The sequence below is a fragment of the Prionailurus bengalensis genome, chromosome D1, assembly GCF_016509475.1.
Source record: "Prionailurus bengalensis isolate Pbe53 chromosome D1, Fcat_Pben_1.1_paternal_pri, whole genome shotgun sequence".
In the NCBI taxonomy this organism is placed as follows: Eukaryota; Metazoa; Chordata; class Mammalia; order Carnivora; family Felidae; genus Prionailurus; species Prionailurus bengalensis.
The window spans coordinates 80,301,240-80,327,492 of NC_057346.1; the positions used below are offsets into that span (position 1 = coordinate 80,301,240).

The following is a 26,253-nucleotide window of genomic DNA, read 5'->3' on the forward strand; positions in this document are numbered from 1 at the left end:
TAAGAAGGCAGTTTTGGACTCTCTGTTCCAAAGCATCGTACAGAATCATGTTCTCTGAAAACAAAAATGATACATGGGGCAGCAGCAAGTTCTCCATCTGAGATGTTTTTACGATACAAGTTGTAAAAAAAATGCCTTCCTGTAGTGTGATTTTGGTGTGTTTTCATATTTATAATTTGACATTGGAGGTGTATGAAACAGCTGGTCCAGATAGGACCCTAGAGTAGCAGCGATAGTTGGGTAAAACCCTGGAGTAGCAGTGATAGTTGGTGGAGGAGGCCTGCCCATGAGCAAGTCAGGAGTCCTCTCTCATAGGAGTGTAACTTTCCAAGGCTGTGAGGCAGAGACTTGGGGCTCGCTAAAGCACAGGAGCAGTGGGAATGTGTAGAGATAAGTCTGGAAGGTGAAAGAGGAGATGGAGATATTCAGAAGGTTCAAAAGATCAACTTTACCGTTCTGTCTGATAGCTTTCTTTGATGTGAGAAAATGTGTAGAGTCCTCTACCTTCTCCAGTGTTTGTTAACAGCAGAAAGTGCTTTAACCTTTTAATTTTGTTTTACTCCCTACATTGCCTATAGATGTCAGTATGTGGGAATTTTTGAATATACATAGATACTCATTTTTATTTTTATAAAATATATTTTATAATTTTAAATTTTTTTTTCAACGTTTATTTATTTTTGGGACAGAGAGAGACAGAGCATGAACAGGGGAGGGGCAGAGAGAGAGGGAGACAAGAATCGGAAACAGGCTCCAGGCTCTGAGCCATCAGCCCAGAGCCCCACGCGGGGCTCGAACTCACGGAGTGCGAGATCGTGACCTGGCTGAAATCGGACGCTTAACCGACTGCGCCACCCAGGCGCCCCTAAAATATATTTTATAATTTTAAAATGTATGTATCATTTAAAATTCAAAGATATTTTTAATTTTTAAATATTTAAAAAATGATAAAAAGTTAAATGATAAAAAATACTTATTTTTTAAATATTTAAAAATTGATTAAAAATGATAAAAAATGTAAAAACTTTTTAAATTTAAAAATGATAAAAATATAATTAATCATTGTAAAATTTTAGTATAATTTTTTTAACAGTTGGAAATATAATAGTTTGTATTTTCATTCAGTGCTTATTAATGATCTGAGTGTTAGGGATAGCATGTAGACCCTTTCTGCCCTCGTTCTTCCCTCCATCCCTGTCTCCCTCCCTCCCTCCCTTTGTTCTTTCCCTCCTCTTTTTCTGTCTCCACAGAGGTAGTGTAATGACTCCAGGGTTTGAACACATAGGTTCTAGAACACAATTTCACTACCTTTCTCCGTATCAGTTTTCTGCCTGTAGTATTATGTCATAGTTTGATGTGAACCTTCTAAGAGTGAGTGCCTGATGCATTGGAAGCCCACAATATATATAGATATTTCTATTCTATTCTTTTATGCCACAAATGGTCTTTGTGGAAGATAGTAGAAACAATAACGGAAGCCCCAATTTTAAATGTTCATATATGAAACAATCCTGATCAATGCTACCTGTTAGAGGAAGGAATGGGAGCTGAGACTTAAATCCACTCTAAGCACCAGCATGTTACAAGCTTCTCCCAGGCGAACAGTAATTGTCTAAGAACCAACGTGACCATAACTATTTTTCAACATGTTTCAGTTATATCGTACTTTGACAAGCGAGGTCCAGATTGATTTTAAAAATCCTATGGACTCTCATTGATATTCCTGAAATTGAGACTTGGACCTAAGAGTTTCTAAAGTAAGAAATCTAGGAACGATATTAAATCCCATTAGATGAAAGAACGGTCCACAGGTGTGCAAGATGAGATGGTCAAAGAATGAGCTTAGGGACCCAGAGTACTGCTGGAGGTTATGACCGAGATCTCATATTTATTAAATGATTATTTTCTAGGGTTTGTGCTAAGCATTGTGCCTACATTGTGTCATCTAAACGTCACTACAAACCCATGAGGTAGCTCTATTAGTGTTCCCATTTTATAGATGAAGAAAATGGGTCTAAGACGGTACAGTCTTATCTCTAGTCTCTGTAGTGTGGTTACACGCAAAGGTTGCGGGGGGGGTGGTGGTCGTTTGCCATGAGAATGGGAATTTTAAATTAGTTTGAGTCCTGCTGGTAAGGCTGGGAAAGGTTTCTGTTTGGCTGTTGCTATTGCTTTGAAGGAGTTTATTCCTGTAGCCAGAATAAAATGCACACACACACACACACACACACACACACTCACTAACCTTTATCTGCTATCAGAATTTTTTGAAGTGGTAGCTTAGGTAATAAAATGAAGGCACAGAAAGATAGTATGATTTGCCATATGAGTAAATCTTAAACCCTTGAGAGGAATGCGTAATTATGGAAATGTTTATATTTTTAACAAGTGAGGCAACATCCATGTGTAGTAGTGAGCTTGAGACAAATGTGTAATACATGCAAGACATGTATTTCTTTTATTATCCCCAATAAATGAGGCAAGTCCGAAATAAGTCTCTTTTCTCTTTGTTTTTATAAAAAGTCCCAGGCCTTATAAAGCATGTCTAAAGTACACTGTCTTAGAATTAATCAATTAGAAGCATCCACAGGGAGTTGTAATTTTATCCTATCTGCAAGTCTGTGGCAACTTTTTTTTTTTTCTAACCAGCATGTTCATACCCTGGCATGCTGTCACTAAAATTAGCTTTTCAACTCTAATTATTATATTGATTTGATTTAACACATTATGCAGCTCACAGATGATTCACTCAGTGGGATTTTTATAAGACACAATAGCAAGGCGATTTTCTTTAAATACAGCTTGCTTTTAGCACTTCTATGGGAGAGAAAACTTTATTACTAGAATCCTTAGGTACATCCTGTATGCTTAATTATGTCTCTATATACAGTTCTAGTTATCAGTTTCCTAAATGTATGTAGACACCAAAACCTCCTTTCATAATGTACATAGGAAATAATAGAATTGTGTTTCTCTTTTGCTCTCTATTTTCTGCTAGAGAACAAATGAAGTCTCTCCAGGAGGTCCTGCAAAATCAACTTAAAGAGACATCTGAGAAAGCAGAAAAACAACAAGCTACTGTAAGTATGTTTCTTCTTTGTGTCCTTTGCTTTGGTGCTAGGAGATTTTTTTTTTCTTCCCCAAATCACCATGGAACGAACACTCCTGTAAAAAATAACAATATAATAAGGAAAATTCAGTCACCAAAATCATAAAAATACTTGGTCAGCATTCATTTCAAGGGAAGAGTTTTGTTGTATTTGATTGTTAGGGGTCTTCTAAATCCCAACCCTCATTTATGAATGAAAACAGAGGTCAAGAGTAGGACAAAAGTGCTGGTGTCAGCCCCATACCAATGGCTCCTGACTTGTGGCCTACAACTGACCTTGAGCTGAGTTAAGCTGTATAGATCCCTACCTCTCATCCACTTAGCAGGAATCTCTCAGGGGCGGAGCCATATTCTTCTTGTTGAATCAACTCCACAGGTGATTCTGACACGCCCCTGGCTTGAGAATCAAACTTCTCTCCAGATATTCTCACTGGATTTCTACTGTATTCTCCAGAACCACCTTATGTACCATTTATGGTTAATGAGCCTTTTATCTTGCTTCTAGGACCCGAGTCTATTTTAAAATATAGTATATTAATGGAAAGTTTAAGGTGCAGTTAGGCCAACAAATCAGGAAATGACTACCATTGAGAGGATAGTTTATTTCTCACAATTCCCAAGACGGATGACATGCCATGGGACTGGTGACCACCCATGGAAGTACTTGGGTAGGTCATGAGGCAGAGGGAACTGTGGGCAAGAGTCTTTATTGTGGGTTCTGTGGGAAGGAATGGGTGAGAAGGTGTAAGCAGCACTAGGAGGAGTCAGTGTGAATGACTTCAGCAGGCTCTGGGATGTAAGGAATGCTTACCTGTACCTGCCCCTGGGGTGATCAGGGCAGGTGTATAGTGAGTGGGCTGGCCTGTGAGAGCATGCCAATACAAAGGGGTGGCTCGGGCTATGGGCTCTGTGTTGGTTACTTTGTTTTTGAAAAGCATGTCACCAGGAGGAATTGTTCTGTGCTGGCAATTGAATAACTAATATGCTTTAACCCAGAGTCAGGAAAGAGATGACCACAATCTTGACAAATATGGGATTGAGATACACGTATTAAAACAACGATTATTTTATTAATGTGCATCTGATGGGATTTAGAAGACAGATTTCATAGTACCTCTTCCAAATTGTGGTCATCTCAGAAAGAATGCTTTGTGCTTATTCTCCCTCTTTGAAAATTCTAAGTTGACTAAGAATTAAACTAGTTTGTATTTTTAAGCATTGTGGGGGGGGGGGTGTGAATAATATTTATTTTCTCTGTTAGACTGTTGGTGTAATTGAAGGCTGGATGATAAGGAGAGATAAAGATAATTGTTCACTCTCAAATACAGGGGAACAACTGGATTTGCTTCTGCAAACATTGTGCTATTTTAGATTTAAGAGCTGATAATCTTATGTGCTACCCTTGATTAGATATCTAGTAACTATGCCTTTTTCCATAAAAATAGCAGGTTGTATGTTTTATGCAAAAGATGTTTCAAATATACCATTTGATAAGTCCATAATAAAATCTCATGAAACTTAAAGAATAAGCTTAAATCACAAAAATATGAAAGAAGATAAATTTATGAAAAATTAAACTGAAGAAACAGTAGAGCTGTCATGATCTAATGCTATTTGAAAGTACTTTTTAAGAATATTTTTTATTATCCCTGAGCAAATAATGGAATAGCTTATCTTTCAAACTATGTTCCTCCTAAAAGTCCTAATAGACAGCAAGGAAGAATAAGCTCTCATTCTCTGTAACCAGAGTAATTAAATATATTAATGCTCATTGGATGCATTTCACTACTCTTGTTAATTTTTATGGCTTAACTTGCCCTAAGTGAGACATAATTAGTTTAAAGGCAAAAATTAGCTTCTAGCTTTGACTCTCATTAAGAATAAAGAATTGCTATGTTCTTATATTCTTTGTTCAAAGTAAATAAATGATATTTTCTGTTTCTGAGAATTAAATTCATAGCTATCTCTTGAGAATGCTTATTTTTTCCAGGGATGTTAAAACCTGCTGGGATTCGAGATCAATGGTTTCAAAATGCTAATACTTTTTGAATATTCTGAATATATTTTAGCTCTTGAATATTGAACACTGACTTCTCAAGATTCTCTGTCCTTGTTTCACATTTAAATAATTATATTCTTTATTTTATTTTATTTTTTTTAAATTTTTTTTTTCAACGTTTATTTATTTTTGGGACAGAGAGAGACAGAGCATGAACGCGGGAGGGGCAGAGAGAGAGAGGGAGACACAGAATCGGAAACAGGCTCCAGGCTCTGAGCCATCAACCCAGAGCCCGACGCGGGGCTCGAACTCACGGACCGCGAGATCGTGACCTGGCTGAAGTCGGACGCCTAACCGACTGCGCCACCCAGGCGCCCCAATAATTATATTCTTTATTAATAAAACTAACTTTAATTAAGAGTATAATGAAAACTGGGGCACTGGGCTGGCTCAGTCGGTAGAGCATAAGACTCTTGATCTCAGGGTCTGGAGTTTGAGCCCCACAGTGGGCATAGAGTTTACTTAAAACAAAACAAAACAAAGCAAAACAAAGCAAAACAAAACCTGGTCTAGCTACTTCTTAAGGTTGTTTTGAAATAATGTGTGAGAAAATGCCATGTCATGTGTTTGCATGTAAAAATAAGATAATTATTTTTTTAAGTTGTTAATTATAGAAAACATATTGAATAATATCAAAATGTGAGGATTTGGGAAAAATTGAGGTCCATGAAGGAATAGGTTATTAATATAAACAAGATGGCTTAATTTTTAGATTTTTATTTTATCTTATTTTTAGTAGGCTTCATGCCCAACATGGGCCTTGAACTCAGGACCCCAAGATCAAGAGTCTGTGCTCTACTGACTGAGCCAGTGAGGTGCCCAATATAAGTAAGAGTGCTTTTTGTAGTTCATGACTTAAAGACAAATCTGTAATATATCAGATTTTTCTAGTGCTTATAAAGTGTTTAGGCTCTAAAGTAAGCTCTAACAGTTGGCTTTTTTTTTTTTTTTTTTTGTAATGGGAGTGCTCACTTAAGCTTTGATTGCAGAGGCATCCATTTCAAAGATGGCTATCTGAAATAAACACAGAGGTGCCAGCCACATCACTAGGTAAAGAGCAAGGCCAGGCCCTCCCCCTCCCAGACTTAAAGCTCCTAAAAACCCCCAGCTTCCTTTGTTTTGAAGATCTTGGTTGATTTCAGTAATTGACCTTTGGGGCTGCTTGTTTGTTCTGTTCCATTGTTTTAAATTTCCATTCTTATGTTTTAAATTCACCTACCCTCCACCCCTTTAAAAAGCATAACCTCCGGCCTGTGCTCTCCCTGGCTCTTTCTACCTAAGGCTTCACTGTGTGGCCCAGGTGTAACTTGTAATTTCCAGAACTTGTAAGCAATACCTTTATTTTTTTTGTTTTTTAAATTTTCAGTTTCCTGATGCTATTGATGAGGGGTCTTGCAGTCATACTAAGAACCACAAAGGCCGGTCCAGCCACAAGATTGGTTACCAATAGGCTGAGACAGTATGAAGCAGTAAAAATTGGTGCAAAAGCTGTTTATTGGGGCATACACTATTGCTCTGCGTACATATCTTTCATTTTTTAATTTTTTTTTAACATTTATTTATTTTTGAGAGCCAGAGAGAGACAGCATGAGCAGGGGAGATGCAGAGAATCTGAAGAATTCAGATTCTGAATCTGAGGCAGGCTCCAGGCTCTGAGCTGTCAGCAGAGCCAGAGATGAGGCTTTGATCTCATTGACCACAGGATCATGATCTGAGCTGAAGTCAGACACTTAACCAACTGAGCCACCCAGGCGCCCCTGCATTCATATCTAATTTTGAATGGCATTAAGTCCTCCATTGATTCCTTTGTTTTACCAACCAAATCAAATTACCTTCTTAAAGGGACAAAGAGTGTGACTCATGTATTCAGGTTGCTGTCAGTATCTTCATAGTTCAGATTTGCCCTGAAAATTATTACGACCAAGATAACGATCATGGTAGTTCTCGAGCTTCTGCTTGTTTTATATGCAGTTTGACCATTCAAAATTGGTTTAGATCTCTATTACCATTTGAAGGAATGGTACAAGAACCCCTACACAAGCCAGAAGAGAGTGTTAACATCTGTTGTATGGGTTTACACAACAGACAAAAGCAAAATATACAAAAACATGAACAAAACAAATACACATCAACTTCAGGGTAGTGGTTACTTCTGGAGACAGGGAAGGAAGAAAAATTAGGTAGGACTTTAATAGTAGGTGTTGTTATGCCCAGAATTCGTGATCCCCAAAGACCACTAGGGAGCCGAGTCCCATGCAAAAGCAAAAGAGCCTTTATTTGAGCTAGCTCGAGCTCAATCCCCTACCTGCACCGAGGCAGCGGTGAGATACCAGGGAGACAGCGAGTTTCAAAAGCACAAAGGTTTTATAGGGGTCTAGGGGCAGCCGATTGGCTGGGGAAGGGTCAGAGTCCTGTTACGCAGGTCGCTGGGCGTGTTTTGATCAGGAAGTTTGAATGGGTGAGCGGGAGGTTACTCAAGGGGAGGAAGCGCGGTCTGAGGTTTCTGCGATTTTCCAGGAAAAGGGGTCATGTCGGGGACATAGTCACTCAAGGTGGAGGACACAGAACAAGATGGAGTCGGCCGGCGTAGGCCTGCCCTTTCAGGTGTAATATTTTTTTTTTTTAATTTTTTTTTTTCAACGTTTATTTATTTTTGGGACAGAGAGAGACAGAGCATGAACGGGGGAGGGGCAGAGAGAGAGGGAGACACAGAATGGGAAACAGGCTCCAGGCTCTGAGCCATCAGCCCAGAGCCCGACGCGGGGCTCAAACTCACGGACCGCGAGATCGTGACCCGGCCGAAGTCGGACGCTTAACCGACTGCGCCACCCAGGCGCCCCAATGTGTAATATTTTTTTTTTACATGATTTGAAGGAAGTTTAACTAAATATTTACATTTGTTTATTCTTAAGGTTGGGCCCAGAGACATTTTACATACGACTTCCTGATCTTTTGTTTATGTCTGAAATGTGTCAGAACTGTTTTTTTTTTCTTTTTTAAATCTGTATATATAGTGAAAATTCATTTTACTCCTAAACTTGATTTCTACTGATTCAGTCTATCTCTGTAGATAATGCACATTACCAGTCTCTTTTGTATTATTTCAGGGATCCTCTAAGACTATGTTGTCCCACTATGTACATAAGACTGCTGAGCATTATAAAATGGCTGGTCCAAATTGAGATATGCTGTTAGTGTAAACCATACAGTGCATTTTAAAGATGTACTACAAACTCTAATGTCAATTATATCATTAATCCATGACATGTCAAAATGATGTCTTGAATATATTGAATTAAATAAAATATAGTGGTGAAATTAATTTTATCTGTTTCCTGTTGCTTCTTTTAAAAATGTGACTACAAGGAAATAAAAAATTGGAGAAATTAAATATTTCATCCACCATCATAAATTTACTTTTTATCATAGTGAATGCTCAACGGCTATAAAGTCTCAAATTTTAAAACTATGCTATACTGACTTTGTTTTCAAAATACTCAGGCAGATATGCTCAGGGAGAAAAGGTGCTATGTTTATGCAAACATGGCTTGGACAACTGACCTAAGATCACATATCCCAACAATATCACAATCGGAAGGAAACATCATGGTTTCTTTGATGTAGTATTATAACATTCTGTGTTTTTGAGATCAGAAATATCACCATGCAATTGCTTTCTAACCTGCCACTGATGAAAATTACCTGGAGAGTGTTTTATGAGTGGAGATTTCTAGGCGCAACCCTAGAATCTGGCTTTTTGTTGTTTGTTTTGTTTTGTTTTTTTAAAGGACCACATTTTTTTAATTCAGGTTTAAATAGTTAGAGAATCACAGTTATAATATGCACAGTTTCTTAATTAAAAATAATGAATCTTTTACTACATGAGAAAAGGCTTTTTTATGATCAATGGATATATGTATGAATTGGGCAATGAAAACTTGGTTAATGAAAATTTTAATCCTTTGTTCTTTTTCAGTATTTCTTTATAAAGAAATAATCATTGTATTATGCTTCAAAAATCATGAAAATAAATTGACAAATCCATAGAAATGAGTTTGAAATGTTCTTACATAATATTTTATTCCTTTTCAGATTAATTTTTTAAAGACTGAAATGGAAAGAAAGAGCAAAATGATCCGAGATCTCCAGAATGAGGTAAGATATATTTCAGGCAAATTCTATAAATCAAAAAAAAAAAAAAAAAAAGACAAACCCACATATAGTTTCACCACAAGTTTTGGAGTATTGATCACATGCAAATTTGACCTTATAGTAATGCCCCTGATTTCGAATCCGAGAGACCACCAAGGAGCCGATACGGATGCAAACGCACGAGGGTTTATTTGCAAGCTTGAGCTTGGGCCCAGGTATACCCGACACAGCGGAGCAGGGACTTGGATCCCTAGGTTAAGAGGCGTAGCAGTTTTATAGGGGCCAATGGCCAATGAGATTGTAACACACACAGAAAGTTGCATAGTCATGTCAGTCCACACGCAGGTGGCCAATTGAATTACAATTTACCCTATAATAACTGTTTGAACTAGCCTATCACTCTGGTCAGAATTGGCGCGCAAGTTTGGCAGGCAAAAGGCGAGGTTTAAGAATTGGCGCGCAAGTTTGGCAGGCAAAAGGCGGGTTTTACATTCTTTGGTGGTTAGGGGTTCCGCATGCCTATATGAGCCGGTTTCCAGTAAGGGTGTGCTCAGCAGCTTGTCTAGGGTGGGGGAGTGTCTTAAGCAATAAGTAGGTCATGTGGGGGTTATATATGAGATGGTGGGTGTAGCACAAAATGGAATTAGTCTTGCTCTGCTTGTCCAGGGGTAGGGGATTTTTGTTAAATTCCTTGGGTCCCACACTTATGTGTGAATGGAAAGGAATTGTAAGGTTAAGAATTTCAAAGAGTAGATAATCCCTACTTCTATCTGTATTTGATAATGTTATTAGTTCATGCCTCCCTATTTCATTTTCCTTCTAATTATATTTTGCTTGGACTACTATTACAAATTAATTTTCATTTCATAAATTTATCTATCCACCAAATGACATCAGAGGGGGTGAAGAAGAAGACTAGCTAGCAATTGACTTCCTGCAAGGAAGAGTTAATCTAGAATGAAAAATTTATTTAGGATAATCTTCAAGTAACATAAAGTTTAACAGAAATAGGCTGGAACAGCTTTCGCTATAGCCTTCAAAGTATAAGGACCCTATAAAATACTGTATTTTTTTTTCTTCTGATTCTCTCTCTTGTTATACAACCACTTTATTTTCTACAGTTCCTCCATCACATTTCTATTTCTACCTTTTCATTTCCATTTTCTTGAATACAGTTAGTTAATTAGGACTCTTAAACCATGACTAATTAATAATACATTTTCCTTGATCAGTCTCACTAATTATGGTTTAGTTTAAATCCCAAAATAATCACTCTAGATTTTCCTAATCTCTATTTTTTTAATTCCCTTGTTCATTCATTCATCTATTCTTTCCTTTTTTTTTTTTTTGAGACATTTGAACAATAGATGAGATACATTATTCACATTATTCCTAAATGGTTTCCATCTTGATATCAAGTTTAAAAAATAGACTTTACAAATGTTTTGGTATCAAGCATTTATCATCAGTGCTCTGATTATGACATTAAAATGGCTTAACAGGTGTGTGAAAAATGTACAGAAGAAAGGAAAGCAAGATAGATTTTAAATGGCTTTCTGATGATTTTACTGTATTTTCATTTCTTTCTAATGAGTTTTACTTCTGAGTGTTCTTAAGAAACTTAACATGGAAGGGACTTGATAATGGTTTCCCTGAGGGCTAAATCTCGATTTCCTATTTATAGTGGAAAATATCAGTAGACCAGAGTTACCCCGGAATGCTGAGTGTACTGGATAATATCTTGTTCACTGGAACTCAGTGAGAGGGTCATATTAGTCCAGTCAAACACTTCCGGGATTATTTAAGGAAAGGGGAATGTTTAAAACAACATTAAAGTCAATATTAAAATAGGAAATAAAGAACATTTGCCTGTGCATGCACAAATACACATATGAACAACATGAACACAGTTGTATGATAATGGAAGGATTATAGGTTAATTTAGATCACTAAACTTCATCAGTTAATTTTAAATCTTAGATAATTTTTTTTAAGTCTAGACTATAAGAAGAAATCAATTTTAAAATCAATCTATAAATTATTCATAACAAATATATATAAAGAATGAATGAAATATTTTTTTCTGGAGGATACCTTTATAGTATGATGTTAATTTTCTAGATGTATAGGCTAGAATAATTCTAAAACAAATACAACTTCACAGGAGTAATATCTATGAAATATAAGCTTTGAAATGAAATTTACTACTCACTTTTCATCAGATTGAAAATCTGCAAGATGATAACTGATAAGTAGAGACAGTTTTTGACTTCCCTAATGAAACCTAATGGTGAACATATATCATCAATTGAAATTTTTAAATTTGACTCCTTTCTATTAATTCCTTGAAATTTTAGGCTTATTATTTTGACAAATGATCATTATGTGTAGAGACTAAACAAAATGATTGACCCATATACGGACAGCTGCCTGGAAGATTTTTAGTTGAAAAGCAAGAAAAAAATCAAACAAAAATTAATTAAACAAAATATAAAGAGGTGAGGGAAACAATACAGGTATAAAGACATTTCTGGAAGAAGCTTGAAGTCCCCAGAGAACTTCTTAGTGAGGGTTTTGGGGAAGTTTCAGTAGAATAAGGGACTTCTGAAAATTGTTAAAGAATGATCAACATTTTTTTTCCCATTATGTGAAGGCAACTATTAAAAGACATTTATACATTACCACCTAGGGATTTGGGTTTTAAGACTTAATATATTCCTTGGAGGAGGAAAAATACTCAGATTTTAGAAAAAGCAAATGCTGTGTGAGGCAGAAAGTTTTAAGTTATGACCTGCTTTTCTGCTTATGTTCTCTTGCATGGGACATTCAAGTCACATCTATTCCCCCAGTGTATTTCTTTGTATGAAATTACCACAGTAGGAATTAATAAATGGTGGAAACTCCTTTTGAGATTCTTCATATATGTAAAATCATACGGTATTTGATTTTCTCTGACTGACTTATTTCAGTTAGCGTAATATACTCTAGGTCCACCTATGGTAAGGTCTCATTCCTTTTTATAGCTGAGTAGCATTCCATTGTATATGCATACACATCTTCTTTATCCATTCATCTATGGGTGTACAGTTAGGTTGCTTCCATACATTGGCTATTGTAATAATGCTACAATAGACATATGTCGTAGACATGAGTGCATATATCTTTTTAAGTTAGTAGTTTTGTTTTCTTTGAGTAAGTACCAAGTACTGTAATTATTGGATCCTATGGTAATTCTATTTTTGGCACTTCCATACTGTTTTCTTCAGTGATTATAGCAATTTACATCCCCACCAAAAATACATGAAGATTCTCTTTTCTCCACATCCTCACCAACACTTGTTATTTCTTGTCTTTTCAATACCAGCCAGCCTAACAGGTGTGAGGTGATATCTCATTGTGGTTGTGATTTGCATTTTTCTGATGATTAGTGATGTTGAGCATTTTTTAGGTATCTGTTGGCCAGCTCTATGGAGAAATGCATATTTAGGTGCCCTGCTAATTTTTTTAACCATATATTTTTTTTTTTGGTTTTAAAATGTCTTAGTTCTTTGTATATTTTGGATATTAATCCCTCGTTGGATATATAATTTGCAAATATCTTCTCCCATTCAGTAGGTTGCATTTTTGTTTTCTTGATGGTTTCCTTTGCTGTTCAAAAGCTTTTTTTTTTTAATTTGATGTAGTCCTAATAGTTTATTTTTGCTTTTGTTTCCCTTGCCTGAGAAGACATATCCATAAACATCTTGCTAAGGGTGATATCAAAGAAATTACTGCCCAATTTGTGTTTGTTTGTTTTCAGATTTTTATTGTTTTAGGTATCACATTTAGGTCTTTAATTCATTTTAAGCTTATTTTTGTGTATGGTGTAAGAGAGTTGTCCAGTTTTTTTTTTCTCTTTTCTTTTCTTTTCTTTTCTTTTCTTTTCTTTTCTTTTCTTTTCTTTTCTTTCTTTTTTTCCCCCCACATGTGGCTGTCTAGTTTCCCCAACACTATTTTTTGAAAAGACTGTCTTTTCCCCATTGTATATTCTTGACTCCTTTGTCATAGATTAATTAACCATAGAGGCATGGGTTTATTTCTGGGCCCTCTATTCTGTTTCATGGATTTATGTGTCTATTTTCGTATTGGTAATATACTGTTTTGATTACTATAGCCTTGTACTATATCTTGAAATTTGGGACTGTAATACTTCTAGTTCTGTTCTTCTTTCTCAAGATTGTTTTGGCTATTCAGGGTTTTTTTGTGGTTCCATACAAATTTTAGGTTATTTTTTCTAGCTCTGTGAAAAAAGCTATTCCTATTTTGATAGGGATTGTATTAAATCTGTAGATTGTTTTGAGTATTATGGTATTTTTAACAATATTAATTTTTTTTCAATCCATGAGCATGGTATATCTTTCCATTTGTTTTGTAATCTTCAATTTCTTTCATCAGTATCTTATAGTTTTCTTAATATATTAAGTTAAAAACTTAATATGGTTTTCTTTTTTTTTTTTTTTTTTTTAATTTTTTTTTTCAGCGTTTTTATTTATTTTTGGGACAGAGAGAGACAGAGCATGAACGGGGGAGGGGCAGAGAGAGAGGGAGACACAGAATCGGAAACAGGCTCCAGGCTCCGAGCCATCAGCCCAGAGCCTGACGTGGGGCTCGAACTCACGGACCGCGAGATCTTGACCTGGCTGAAGTCGGACGCTCAACCGACTGCGCCACCCAGGCGCCCCTAAAAACTTAATATGGTTTTCTTAATGTAGGTCTATTACCTCCTTGGTTAAATTAATCCTAGACAATTTATTCTTCTTGGTGTAATTGTGAATGGGATATTTTTCTTGATTTCTCTTTCTTCTGCTTCATTATTAGTGTGTGGAAATACAACAAACTTCAATACATTGATTTTATATCCTGCAACCTTACTGAATTCATTTATCAGTTCCAGGGAGTTTTTAGGTGTAATCATTAGGATTTTCTACATATTATCATATCATCTGGAAATATGACAGTTTGACTTTTTTCTTACCAGTTTGGATGCATTTTATTTATTTTTCTTGACTGATTGTTGCAGCTAAGACTTCAGGTTCTATGTTGAATAAAGTGGTGATAGTAGACCTCATTGTGTTACCCCTGATATAGCAGAAGAACTCTTAGTTTTTCACCTTTGAGTATATATAATATTACCTGTGGATTTTTCATATATGGCCTTTATTATATTGGTTTTTTTTTTCCCACTAAGCCTTCTTTGTTGTTTTTTATCGTAAACGGATGTTGCACTTTGTCAAATGCTTTTTCTGCACCTATTGAGATGGTCATACGGTTTTTATCTCTACTTTAAATTTTTTTAATGTTTATTTATTTTGAGAGAGAGAGAGAGAGAGAGAGAGAGAGAGAGAGAAACAGATCATGAGCAGGGGAGGAGCAGAGAGAGAGAGGGAGACACAGAATCTGAAGCAGGCTCCAGGCTGTGAGCTGTCAGTACAGAGCCGGATGTGGGGCTCAAACCCATGAACTGTGAGATCATGACCTGAGACGAAGTTGGATGCTTAACTGACTGAGCCACGAAGGGACCCCTGTTCTTCCTCTTGTTAATGTGATATATTATATTGACTTATTTGTGAATATTGAACTGCTCTTGCATCCATAGAACAAATTCCACTTTATTGAATGATCTTTTTAATGTATTTTTGAATTATTTTTGCTAATATTTTGTTGAGAATTTTTGCATCTGTTCATCAGCAACATTGTCTTATAGTTTTGTTTTTTGTAGTGCCTTTGTCTGATTTTGGTATCAGGGTAATGCTGGCTTCAGAGAATGAATTTGGAAGTTTTCCTTCCTCTATATTTTGGAATAGTTTAAGAAGAATAGGTATTAACTGTAAAAAATAAATGTTTGGTAGAATTCACCTGTGAAGCATCTGGTCCTGGACTTTTGTTTGTTGGCAGTTTTTAGATTATCTGGTTTTGATGTCTCTTATGCAGTCAGTTTTTCTGCATGAAATCACTGATTTTTCATTTTGTATTTGGTTATTTTTATATTAGAGCAAATATGAATATATTAGAGCAAATATGAATATATTAGAGCAAATATTTAGATTAGAGCAAATATGAAAATTTGCACCAGGAGTGCCTGGGTAGCTCAGTTAAGTGTTTGACTTTGGCTCAGGTCATGATCTCTCAGTTTGTGAGTTTGAGCCCCGCATCAGTCTCTGTGCTGATAGCTCAGAGCCTGTAGCCTGCTTGGGATTCTGTGTCCTCCTCTCTCTCTGCACCTTCCCTGCTCATGCTTTGTTTCTCTCTGTGTCTCTCAAAAATAAACAAATATTTTAAAAAGATATGTGTGAGAACATTTGAGCCAAAAAATGAAACAAAGGAACAAAAATGTCAGCCTGCCTTCTCTGACTTCCATATATATGATAAGTGCATTATCATGTGATAGAGATAATCTCATGGACTCCAAAGCTTAGAAGCCTCTTTGACTTTGCACTTTCAAAATATGCTGTCTTCACTATTCTTTCTAATGTTTTTTTTTTTTTAAATTACTCATTTTACCCCCTAGGATAAAGTAAGTTTATCTATAATGGTCCTAGATATAAGAAAGTCTCAAAGAATGAGTAGGATCATATGTAGATATTGAAATATTGGACAAATTAGACATTATGGTATGCATCTTTGATTAACTGAAACCCCTTAATGAAATGTGTGAGTCTGATTATCTCCAGGACTTTTTAAAGGAATATATAGTTGGTAATATTTGATTTAGATTGGTATCAAAACATAGTCTGAATCTAATTAGTAGATGGGAGATAAAAGGGAAAGGAGGGGAGAGGAAAAATAAAGGAAGGAGAGAAGTAGGGAGAAAGATGCCCCTCCCCCCAACCCCCAGCACTATTTTTTATGGTGGTTTGTTTTAAGACCGATTCTTATGATTATTTTCCTGAGACTCATTCAGGACGGTTCAAGGTAAGGATGAAATAAGTAATCAAACTAAAAATAATAATAACGAAATTCAAGAACCATAGAAGTGGGCCACACTCTGCCCAGGGATGGAGATCAGAAATTTGTCAAATCTACCTTTTTTCAGTGGCAGGCTTTCCCTCTCACTATTTTTCATGGCTCCATTTTTTTTTTCTTTCTAGTTTCTCAATTCTTTTGCTCATCTATTTATTGCATGGCTCGTAAAGTTTAACCTGACTCCGAATTACTAATATGACTCCTCTAGCTCCTACTAATAACTGATTTAATCTCTTTTTACATTTGGTTTTATTGCTGTTGTTATAAGTGACTGGGAGAAAATTCTTGCCATAGGTCAAGTCACTGACCAATCTGTAGATTTCCAAAGAATTCCAAATAGCCACGGACATATCCAGGCATAGGAGAAATAGAACATGTGATTTTAGATGCAGTGTGCCAGTTGCTGTTCTCAGCCTTGACAAAAATAATTCTCTGCTAAAACAAAAGGGATTTATTAACTCATACAGAGATCATACAAAATTGTTAGGAGAACTGATACATAGCTTATAGGCTGAACGTTAGGCACTACCACAGTATACCCCAGAACTGGTTGTATTAAGGCCAGGCTGTCTCTCCCAAGACCAGGAAGCTGCCAGCCAGCTTGATGCTCCCATCCCTGCAGACTCTGGAATCACACAGCCCTATCTATCTCTTGTGCATGAGGCAATGGATAACATCTATACTGTTTTCTCATGTAACAAATTTCTGTCTACATATATATTGCAGGGATCATGTTTGATGAGCAAAGCCCAAGTCATGTCTGCCCTGGAGCTATAATGAATTTTAGAAATGGAGGGAATTGGTTTCTTTTATTTCTAATTTGTTTTCTTTAAGTTTTCTTTAGAGATATGGGTTTAACACTGTGAGTAACTTTCACATTGTCAGAACAGCGTTCTAAAATTTGGTAGCCTGTGTTGTTAACAACCTTTCTTAATAAAGGTTTAGAGTACATGATAACCAGGTTTAGTATATGGCAGACCATCACTAAAGGGTTTTGGGTACTTGAGGTAAGTACCACTGACAAACCGTTCAGTTATACATATGTGTATGTTATGATATCTTGTGTGTATAAATGTCATTTTACCTATCTTTATAATGTTATTTTAATTTTGCTTTTCTCTGGATTATTTCCTCAATTAGATGATTACTTTTTGAAGTTAGAATCCTACCTTCCCTAAAATATTAGATTTAACATTTTTATTGCAATTTTTTTTAATGTTTCTTTATTTTGAGAGAGAGAATGCTAGCAGGGGAGGGTCAGAGAAAGAAAGAGAGAGAGAATCCCAAGTAGGCTCTGTGCTGTCAGTGCAGAGTCTGACATAGGGTTCAAACTCAGGAATCATGAGATTATAACCTGAGCCGAAATCAAGTCAGACGCTTAACAGACTTGAGTCACCTAGGCACCCCTATAATTCACAATTTTTAACACACAAAAAACACAGGGCCAAGACTCTGTGCAATGAAAATAAATTAAGACCACACTTAAGACTGTTCTTAGCACCAGTAGATTAAATGAGTTGAATAAACACTGGACATTATCTCCAAATTTGGAGATTGGAGTTGGGTTCCCTAATTTGCTATTCTCTACAATAGCGATGCTTAGAGATCCTGTAAAATATAAAGATTGATATCAGAGAATCTCTTACCATGCTGAAATTCTAAGATAACAGAAAAAAAGTATAGATACATGTGTGTGTTTCTCAAAGGAAAGGATTTAGATTCTCAGAGGGAGTCCATGACTCAGAGAAAAATAATAAAGGTCAGTAACCACTGATCTAGAGAAATATCTAGTAAGTTTTAAGAAGAAAACCCATTTTGGTTCAACTCTTTTGGCTGTAAATCTCTCTAAAACAAATTATTCCATCTTCTTGCCTCAGTAAACACATTCAAGTGAAGATGATGGGTTCTTTCATAATGTGACAGAGTGCTTCAGGGTCATCATTCTGCAAATGGATTCTCATGGCTGCCTGCAGATGAATAGGTGTAAAGTTTGAGTCAAATATATACTGAGTCCAGGACATGCCTGAGATGTTTTCAAATGATTCCATTACAACCTTTCACTTTATTCCTGCTGATTTACCTTGTTTTAAGTGATTAGTTCTGAACAATTGTGGTGACTGGTTATTCTGGCTAGTTTTGTTTGTACCTAGTATGTAAAGTTTAACCATCCCCATTAGGTCCTATGGCTACTGTGACAAAGTACCACAAACTGGCTGGTTTAAAACAATAGAAGGTTACTTTCTTTACAATTCTGAAGGCTAGACGTTCTAAAATCAGTTCTAAAATCAAAGTGCGGCAGGGGCTTGCTCCTTCTGAAGGTTCCAGGAAGTAATTCTTCCTTGCCTCTTTCTAGTTTCTTGTGCCTCCAGAGGAAATCCTTCCCATTCTTTGGCCTGTCAAGAATCTCAGCTTCTTGCCTTCATATGACTTTCTCTATGTGTGTTCTCTTTATGTGTTCTCTCTTCTTCTTATACGAATACCAGTTACCAAATTTAGGCCCTACCATAATGTAGTATAACTTGGTTTTAACTTAATTACATGTGCAAAGGCCCTCTTTTCAAATATGGTCACATTCTGAGATTGTAGGTGGATGTGAATTTGATACATTTCAAACCAGTCCACCATTTATAGCATTTTGTATATTTCAGGTAAACAGCCTAGGCATTTTTGTTTTTTTTTATAGCAAGCAAGGAGAGAACATTTTATTAGTTGCAAGTCTTGGGCAATTTTTTAACAGGGAAAGAGCAAACATTTTATTACACAAAAATCTGTCTATGGAAATACTCTAATATTGTTAATTTAGATGCACATCTAAGATTTATTTATATTTTCATTTCTAAGATAAACAGCTTAATTCCTAACATTGTCCCAACTTTGTGCTAGATTCCTGAAGGATATAATAAATATTATTACATTTAAATTATCTTTGTCTATGACAAAGATCTTTGTCTATGACAAAACAATCTTTGTCTATGAGGAATATAAACAGAATTTAGTAACATTTTTCAGTATAATATATAATGATACATTAATAATTACAAAACCCACACAAAAACATAATAAATATATTGAAATAAGCATTTTACAATAAAATCTTGTAAGGGGGGCAGATAAGGGTAATACTCAGGTCTGGTGGACACCTAATTCATTGAAGAGGTGACTTTTGAAAGAAATAAAAGGACTAGAATATATGGCTATTTTATTCACAACCAAGAAAGAAAACATAAAAAAAGTTGATATTGCAAACATTCCCTTATAAGTGAAAGGTTATTAACTATTTACTGATTTAAAGAAAACAATTAATTTTGATGATTGTGGCTGAATTTAATTTCAGGCCAGCTTACTTATAAAGCATGTATGTATTTTTAGTGTCTAAATCAATGCTGTAAGTACATGTTATAAGAGAGCATTGGGGCAGCCAATCTTATAGAGCCAAAGCATAATAGATAGAAAAATAAATCTGAAAATGTCCACTGTAAGATACAGCTACATCAGTGAGCTTTCCACTTTGAAGACACATAATTTTTTCTTAGCATTTCAGAAGTAAGCCAGAACTGCTGTTTTATGGGAGATTACTATCTAACTTATATTTTATTTTATTTACTGCTACAATCAATTAATTCTGCCTAATTCTAGTTTATTACATCAGAATATTAGCTATATGCTACATCTAAAATTGTCTGCCGTTTTAGAAATGATTCTCAGTTGAAATGGTGTGACATGTGCCCTCGGAGGCAAGTGGGTCACTGTTTCTCTTTTCTAGAAGGGGAATAGCCAGTGTTCTCTAATGTGCTGCTTCAAGTGAAGGAGAGAGTGTGATTTCTTAATTTCGTGTTTCTTGTAAACATTGTTTATCTTTTTTATGTACCTCAGAATATTCGTTTAGTACATGAGAAAACTGCACATAAGACATTTAGCACATATTTAGCTCTTCACATTGAAAACTTATTATCATTATAATTGCTGTCACTGAGTTCTGAGGTAAAATTAATTCATCAATAAGCAATGCTGTGTACAAATATTTCCTTATGAAATGGTTCTAAACAAACAAAAAATCCCTCCCTATGTCTCCTAAATGAAAACAATAAGGTAAGACATTACTCTACCTCTCTAACTTTTAGACAGTCTCATTCCATCTCTCCAAATGTCTCTCTCCATATGGTAGATGAGAAGACCACACATTTCTGCCCTTTAGTCAGATGGGATTAGCTCTATTACAAACTCATATATGATCTAGCATTTTGTATATTTCAGGTAAACCGCTTAGGCGTTTAAAAAAAAAACAGGCAAGAATGGAACATTTTATTAAGTTGGATGCTTAACTGACTGAGCCACTCAGGTGCCCCTGTTTTGTTTTTTAATGTAATGACCTCTGGTTCACAGAATTGGATCAGTCATGATCTGTGGTTCTGTGGTTCCTAGAAAATCTCCATCATGTGACACTGATTCTGCAAAGGCCCTTAAAAAATTAATTTAAATAAACACGAGTAAAGACTCTGACCAACATGTGAGCAAAATCTTATTAAAGTCCCTTTTAGCACCATCATCCATAGTTTTTACATGAACAAATTAAGGAATAGAGAGGTAAAAGTCCCACAGTCAGTCGTGGAGTTGGGGTTTGAAACCAGACCAACACAAGAGCTAATACTCTCAGCCTTTAACTAGAGTTTAGACTGTGAATTCAAGTTACTAAGTTCAGGGTTTCAACATTTTTGCACTAAGCCTAATTGAAGTTTGAAAAACTCTCTACCTCTTTTCAATGTAGTTTCAACCATCAAGTGAAACACTTCACCTTTTGCTCCTTCTTTTATTTCCCCCTCCTCCCCACTCCTGTGAAAAGTTTATTCACATTGATGTAGCTAACATCATACGTTTCTTTCAACCTCAGGGAAACTTAGACTTAGTGAATCATTAGCGCAGAGAAACTTTTTGTGCTCTGCACTAAAATAAAAATATTAATATTGTTGAAATAGATTGAACCTACCGTATGTGGGCCCTCAAAATGATAGTGGGGCCTTTTCCACCTTATTTCTGAATGTTGCACAAAGCAACACTAGATGGGGCAATTAATGTGCTCCCTCATTCATTGAGACCTATGTTCCAAGAATGTTTCTAGCCCCAGGTGAGAGACACTTCCATTTCCATCATCATTTTCCATTTTCCCTAAAAAATAGATTTCTTAACCTACCATGGTCCATTTTAATAACATAAAACTGGTATTAGGAAATTACGAATGAGTTAGTTCATAGAAACATTTTTATACATTAAGAACCTTCTAAAACTATGCATTATGCCCTATTTAAATTTAGCCATGACTTCTAATCTCTTTCTTACCCAAAACATTTTTTTTAACTAGGTGTCTTCCTCCATGCTTCTGAAACTTCAAGATACATGAGAAGCCCCTGGAGATCTTGTAAAAATGCAGATACTGATTAAGAGCAGGATCTGTATTCTGCATTTCTAACAAGTTCCCAAGAGATGCCAATACAGCCAGTGCATGCGCAATACTTTGAATAGAAAGGCACTTAATAAGTGATTTACAAATGCTACTCAGTGTTACTGAGGATCATTTGGGGAGCTTTAATAGAGAGACTCTTGAATAATGTTTAGAGATTCAGTGTCAGTGCTGGTGACCTGAGGCTTGGCCATCTGCATTTCTTCAGTGTAGGTAGAAGGGATTCTGTTTTAGATGAAGAGTTCACAGAAATGTTAGGGGATGTGTTCACTTGGTAACTCAGAAAGGTCAAGAAGGGAAATCTCAAAGATTAAGCATTGGAACACTAAAAGTATATTCTGAGGGCATCTTTAGAGTGGGTGTTCTATAGCTATCTTGGGTCTCAGGTACTCTTATTGGCCAAGAAAGAGCAGGACTGATTAAATGGTTTGCTTTAAGCAAGAGAAAGTTCTGCAACACTAGATTTGGATGTGCTGTTAGAACCGAATGCTAGATAGCCAAAGCAATCAATGGACATGGTGATATTATAGTAAGGATTTAAATAATTTTATAATCACGGGAAATAAGACATCTGCGATGTTAAGAAATAAGATCCAGATTTGGGAACCTGTGCTCAAAAGCATGTATGTCCTCAGTCTCCTGCTGTATGACTGCCTTGTTTTAAAATTTCCTTCCTCCTCCTCATCTTGTATCACCACTATCACAACTATTTAGGAACTTAGTGCCTATGATATAGTTGATATTCAGTAACCACTTGTTGACTATTGCCAGCTTCTTATACATTTTTACAATAAAAATATCTCACCAAAGAAGGAGTCAAAACTGCCACTGTCATCAGTTCTCCTGTAGCTAGCATTTTACACGTGCAATTGCACTTCTTGGTGGCAAGCAAGCCCTTTTATATACATGATTTCACTTTGCACAGTCTGGAAGTCAAGCAGAACACATTCTGAAATGGAAGAAAGAGATAAGGAAAACTAAATTCTAAAGACTGTCCACATTGCTTAATTTCAGAGAGCTAGAAGACAGTAGAGAAGGAATTAGGCACTCCATTTTCCCTCTCCTTTTACTACGCTTTTCTCCTTCCTAGTGTTCTTCCACTCCCATGACTATCGACTGGGGCATAAATGTGAAACTAACCACCTAGATAACTGTCTCTTTTAATCTTTCTGCATATCACATGCAGGCATGCATTGTCTAAGCTCACTATTCTTGCTCCAGCTGTGAGAAAATGAACCCCTTTTTTGTATTCTTCTTCATAAAGCTGTCTCTGTCATGTTGGATGTTAACACCTCTCCTATTCCCTTTGATTTCTTATTTTCTAGATGAGATTACATCCCCTGTAACATAACAGAGAACAGCTATTTTGGGTTTTCAAGGAAATTACACTTACCCTTTTTGTTTTCTAAACAAGTGTAACAAAATTTTATAACTTTTCTTCGTAATCCAAACTTACCTGATATATGAATTTGCTATATTAATTAAAAAAACTATTTTGATTTTTAAGAGGTAAAAAAAGGAATTTAAGATTTTCAGTGATCTATTTATATTGTATTTGAAATAAGGTTTTAATATTTTTCAGGTTTGAGGAATAAGTTTTCATATCAAAATGACTGTACTAATAATGCATTTTGAATTATTTTACCATTAAAAAAAATAGTCCTTTCTTGTGTAGTAAGAGTTGGATATTTGGCCACTGAAAGGCAGTTTGCTTAGGAGAAGTTTTATTTCTTAGGCTATATACTGAAACTAGTTTTTGTGGACAAAGTTTCATCCATTTCAGACATTTTTAAGATTTCAGAATACATAATTTATGTATTGTACTCTTTGTGTATATATACTACTTACCCATTGCCTGTCACTCACTGCCTCCCTTGGTCACTGATAAGTAGAATTTAAAATAAGATAGTGTGATGGAAGCAGACGTGTGTCTGCCAATACCCATTCCCCCAGTCCTTCATTTGGTAGTACAACAAGTGAGTTTAGCAGGAAACGTATACCTACAGCTCCGTTAACTAGCCTCTTGGCAACTGTTGCAGTTAGGGCCACGTTACTATGCCCTAGGCAACAGATAAGAATAAAACTGAGTCCATGGTTATATATACAAAGAAAGAGAAAACTGTAGTTGTTTTCTCTTAGATACTTAATTCTTTCTTTTCACTGGGTGGTGTATACCTTTATTCAGTATGACGAAATGATAAGTTCTTGTTCAGTCTGGAAACTCTTTTTATGCCCCAAATTGTCCTTAGGTGTTTCATATCTTATTTGAGAGGAATTTTCCTTTTTTAATGTTTTTGCTCAAATGAGACAAAGTATTGTCACCATAACTGTATATTTCTCCTTCAACTTTTGTAGAAAACTTTGCTTCATCCCTATACTCTTAGAGCTAGATTATTGCCCCCTTCCCTGTGCTCTGGCACAGTTCAGCATTTCTCATATCTTAAAAGTTATCACACTGCATTGCATTTTTCTATGGCAGGGAGGGGCACATACCTATTGTCTCTTCATCACCAGTTTCTAATGTAGTACATGATACCGGGAAGTTTTTAATGAGCAACTAAAGAATACCTTCCCTGAGTCCTCCTGGAGTACACCTCTATTTTGGAGGAGGAGAGGTGATTATGTTTCTCCTTTCAGAACCAACATTCTGGGGGATGGAATATTAAACCTTTTGTTGGTTCTTAAACTATTTGGAATTTTTATTGAAAACTGCTATTGGGGCAGCTTCTAGGCTTTCCTTATGTTGCATCATTAAATACACCCCTAGACATAGAACTGAAGATTATTAATGTATCGTTTCAAGTTAAATGTCTTATGAGTCAACAGAACATAGGACAACCCTTATGTAAGCAGACATAGAACTTTGTTTTTCAGCAATGTCAGAAGCAAGTTTTTTTTAAGACAGTTAAGTTTCCTTAATTGGCTATAAAAATCTTTTTGTATTATAGTTTTTTTATGTGTAAGTTTAAAATCCTTATCATTTGAATCATCATTAATATTAAAAACATCTACCAAAACATCTTTTTTAAAATTTTTTTTCAACGTTTTTTATTTATTTTTGGGACAGAGAGAGACAGAGCATGAACGGGGGAGGGGCAGAGAGAGAGGGAGACACAGAATCGGAAACAGGCACCAGGCTCCCAGCCATCAGCCCAGAGCCTGACGCGGGGCTCGAACTCACAGACCGCGAGATCGTGACCTGGCTGAAGTCGCACGCTTAACCGACTGCGCCACCCAGGCGCCCCCAAAACATCTTACTTTTTAATTAAGGGTCTAAAGATTTCCTTCTAAAAAAGAGTGGCTACAATAAATTCTAAGGCTACATTTGCATCAGTGTCTTAGTTGCGTTGGTTCTGTTAGATTTTTTGTAAACATCCTTTTCTTCCATCCTTCAGAAGCTGCTCATTGATTTTGCCACAAAACGGTAAATACTCTGCTTTCTTTCAAAAGCAAGCTGAGTGCATTGTCTGGCAACAGTGAATCAGAATCTCCATTCTGTCAGTTTTATCACAAAAAGTCTCTTTTTCTCCAAAGCCTTGGGGGTCAGACACTCTGGATATATAAAATTCCTAGTAATTCAAAGTGTTTGAATCCTCCACCTAAACAGGACGATGGTGAATTGGTAGCTATGTAGGAGTAGTTCTTGTTACACTGTATGCTCCTCACCGTAGAAAGTTAGACTCTGCACAAAAGCCCAATTTTGTGTCACTCTTATCTTTCAAAATATTCTCATTTTTTGCTACATGTATATGTTAGGCATTAATGCATGTGCATAAATAAATACATACACATATATTTACATAAAATTATTTATTTATTTATTTATTTATTTATTTATTTATTTAATGAAATTTATTGACAAATTGGTTTCCATACAACACCCAGTGCTCATCCCAAAAGGTGCCCTCCTCAATACCCATCACCCACCCTCTCCTCCCTCCCACCCCCCATCAACCCTCAGTTTGTTCTCAGTTTTTAACAGTCTCTTATGCTTTGGCTCTCTCCCATTCTAACCTCTTTTTTTTTTTTCCTTCCCCTCCCCCATGGATTCCTGTTAAGTTTCTCAGGATCCACATAAGAGTGAAACCATATGGTATCTGTCTTTCTCTGTATGGCTTATTTCACTTAGCATCACACTCTCCAGTTCCATCCACGTTGCTACAAAAGGCCATATTTCATTTTTTCTCATTGCCACGTAGTACTCCATTGTGTATATAAACCACAATTTCTTTATCCATTCATCAGTTGATGGACATTTAGGCTCTTTCCATAATTTGGCTATTGTTGAGAGTGCTGCTATGAACATTGGGGTACAAGTGCCCCTAAGCATCAGTACTCCTGTATCCCTTGGATAAATTCCTAGCAGTGCTATTGCTGGGTCATAGGGTAGGTCTATTTTTAATTTTCTGAGGAACCTCCACACTGCTTTCCAGAGCGGCTGCACCAATTTGCATTCCCACCAACAGTGCAAGAGGG

General features: G+C 36.0%; 1 protein-coding gene across 3 annotated transcripts in view; it reads left to right on the forward strand.

The window, feature by feature from the left end:
• Positions 1–26,253, forward strand: part of LUZP2 (leucine zipper protein 2) — a 513,981-nt gene that overhangs the window by 245,314 nt on the left and 242,414 nt on the right. For all 3 annotated transcript variants that reach the window (XM_043580830.1, XM_043580831.1, XM_043580832.1), the window contains exons 4-5: positions 2,999–3,080; positions 9,261–9,323. In XM_043580830.1, the coding sequence (XP_043436765.1) occupies positions 2,999–3,080; positions 9,261–9,323 (145 nt within the window). The remainder of the gene's footprint in view (positions 1–2,998; positions 3,081–9,260; positions 9,324–26,253) is intronic.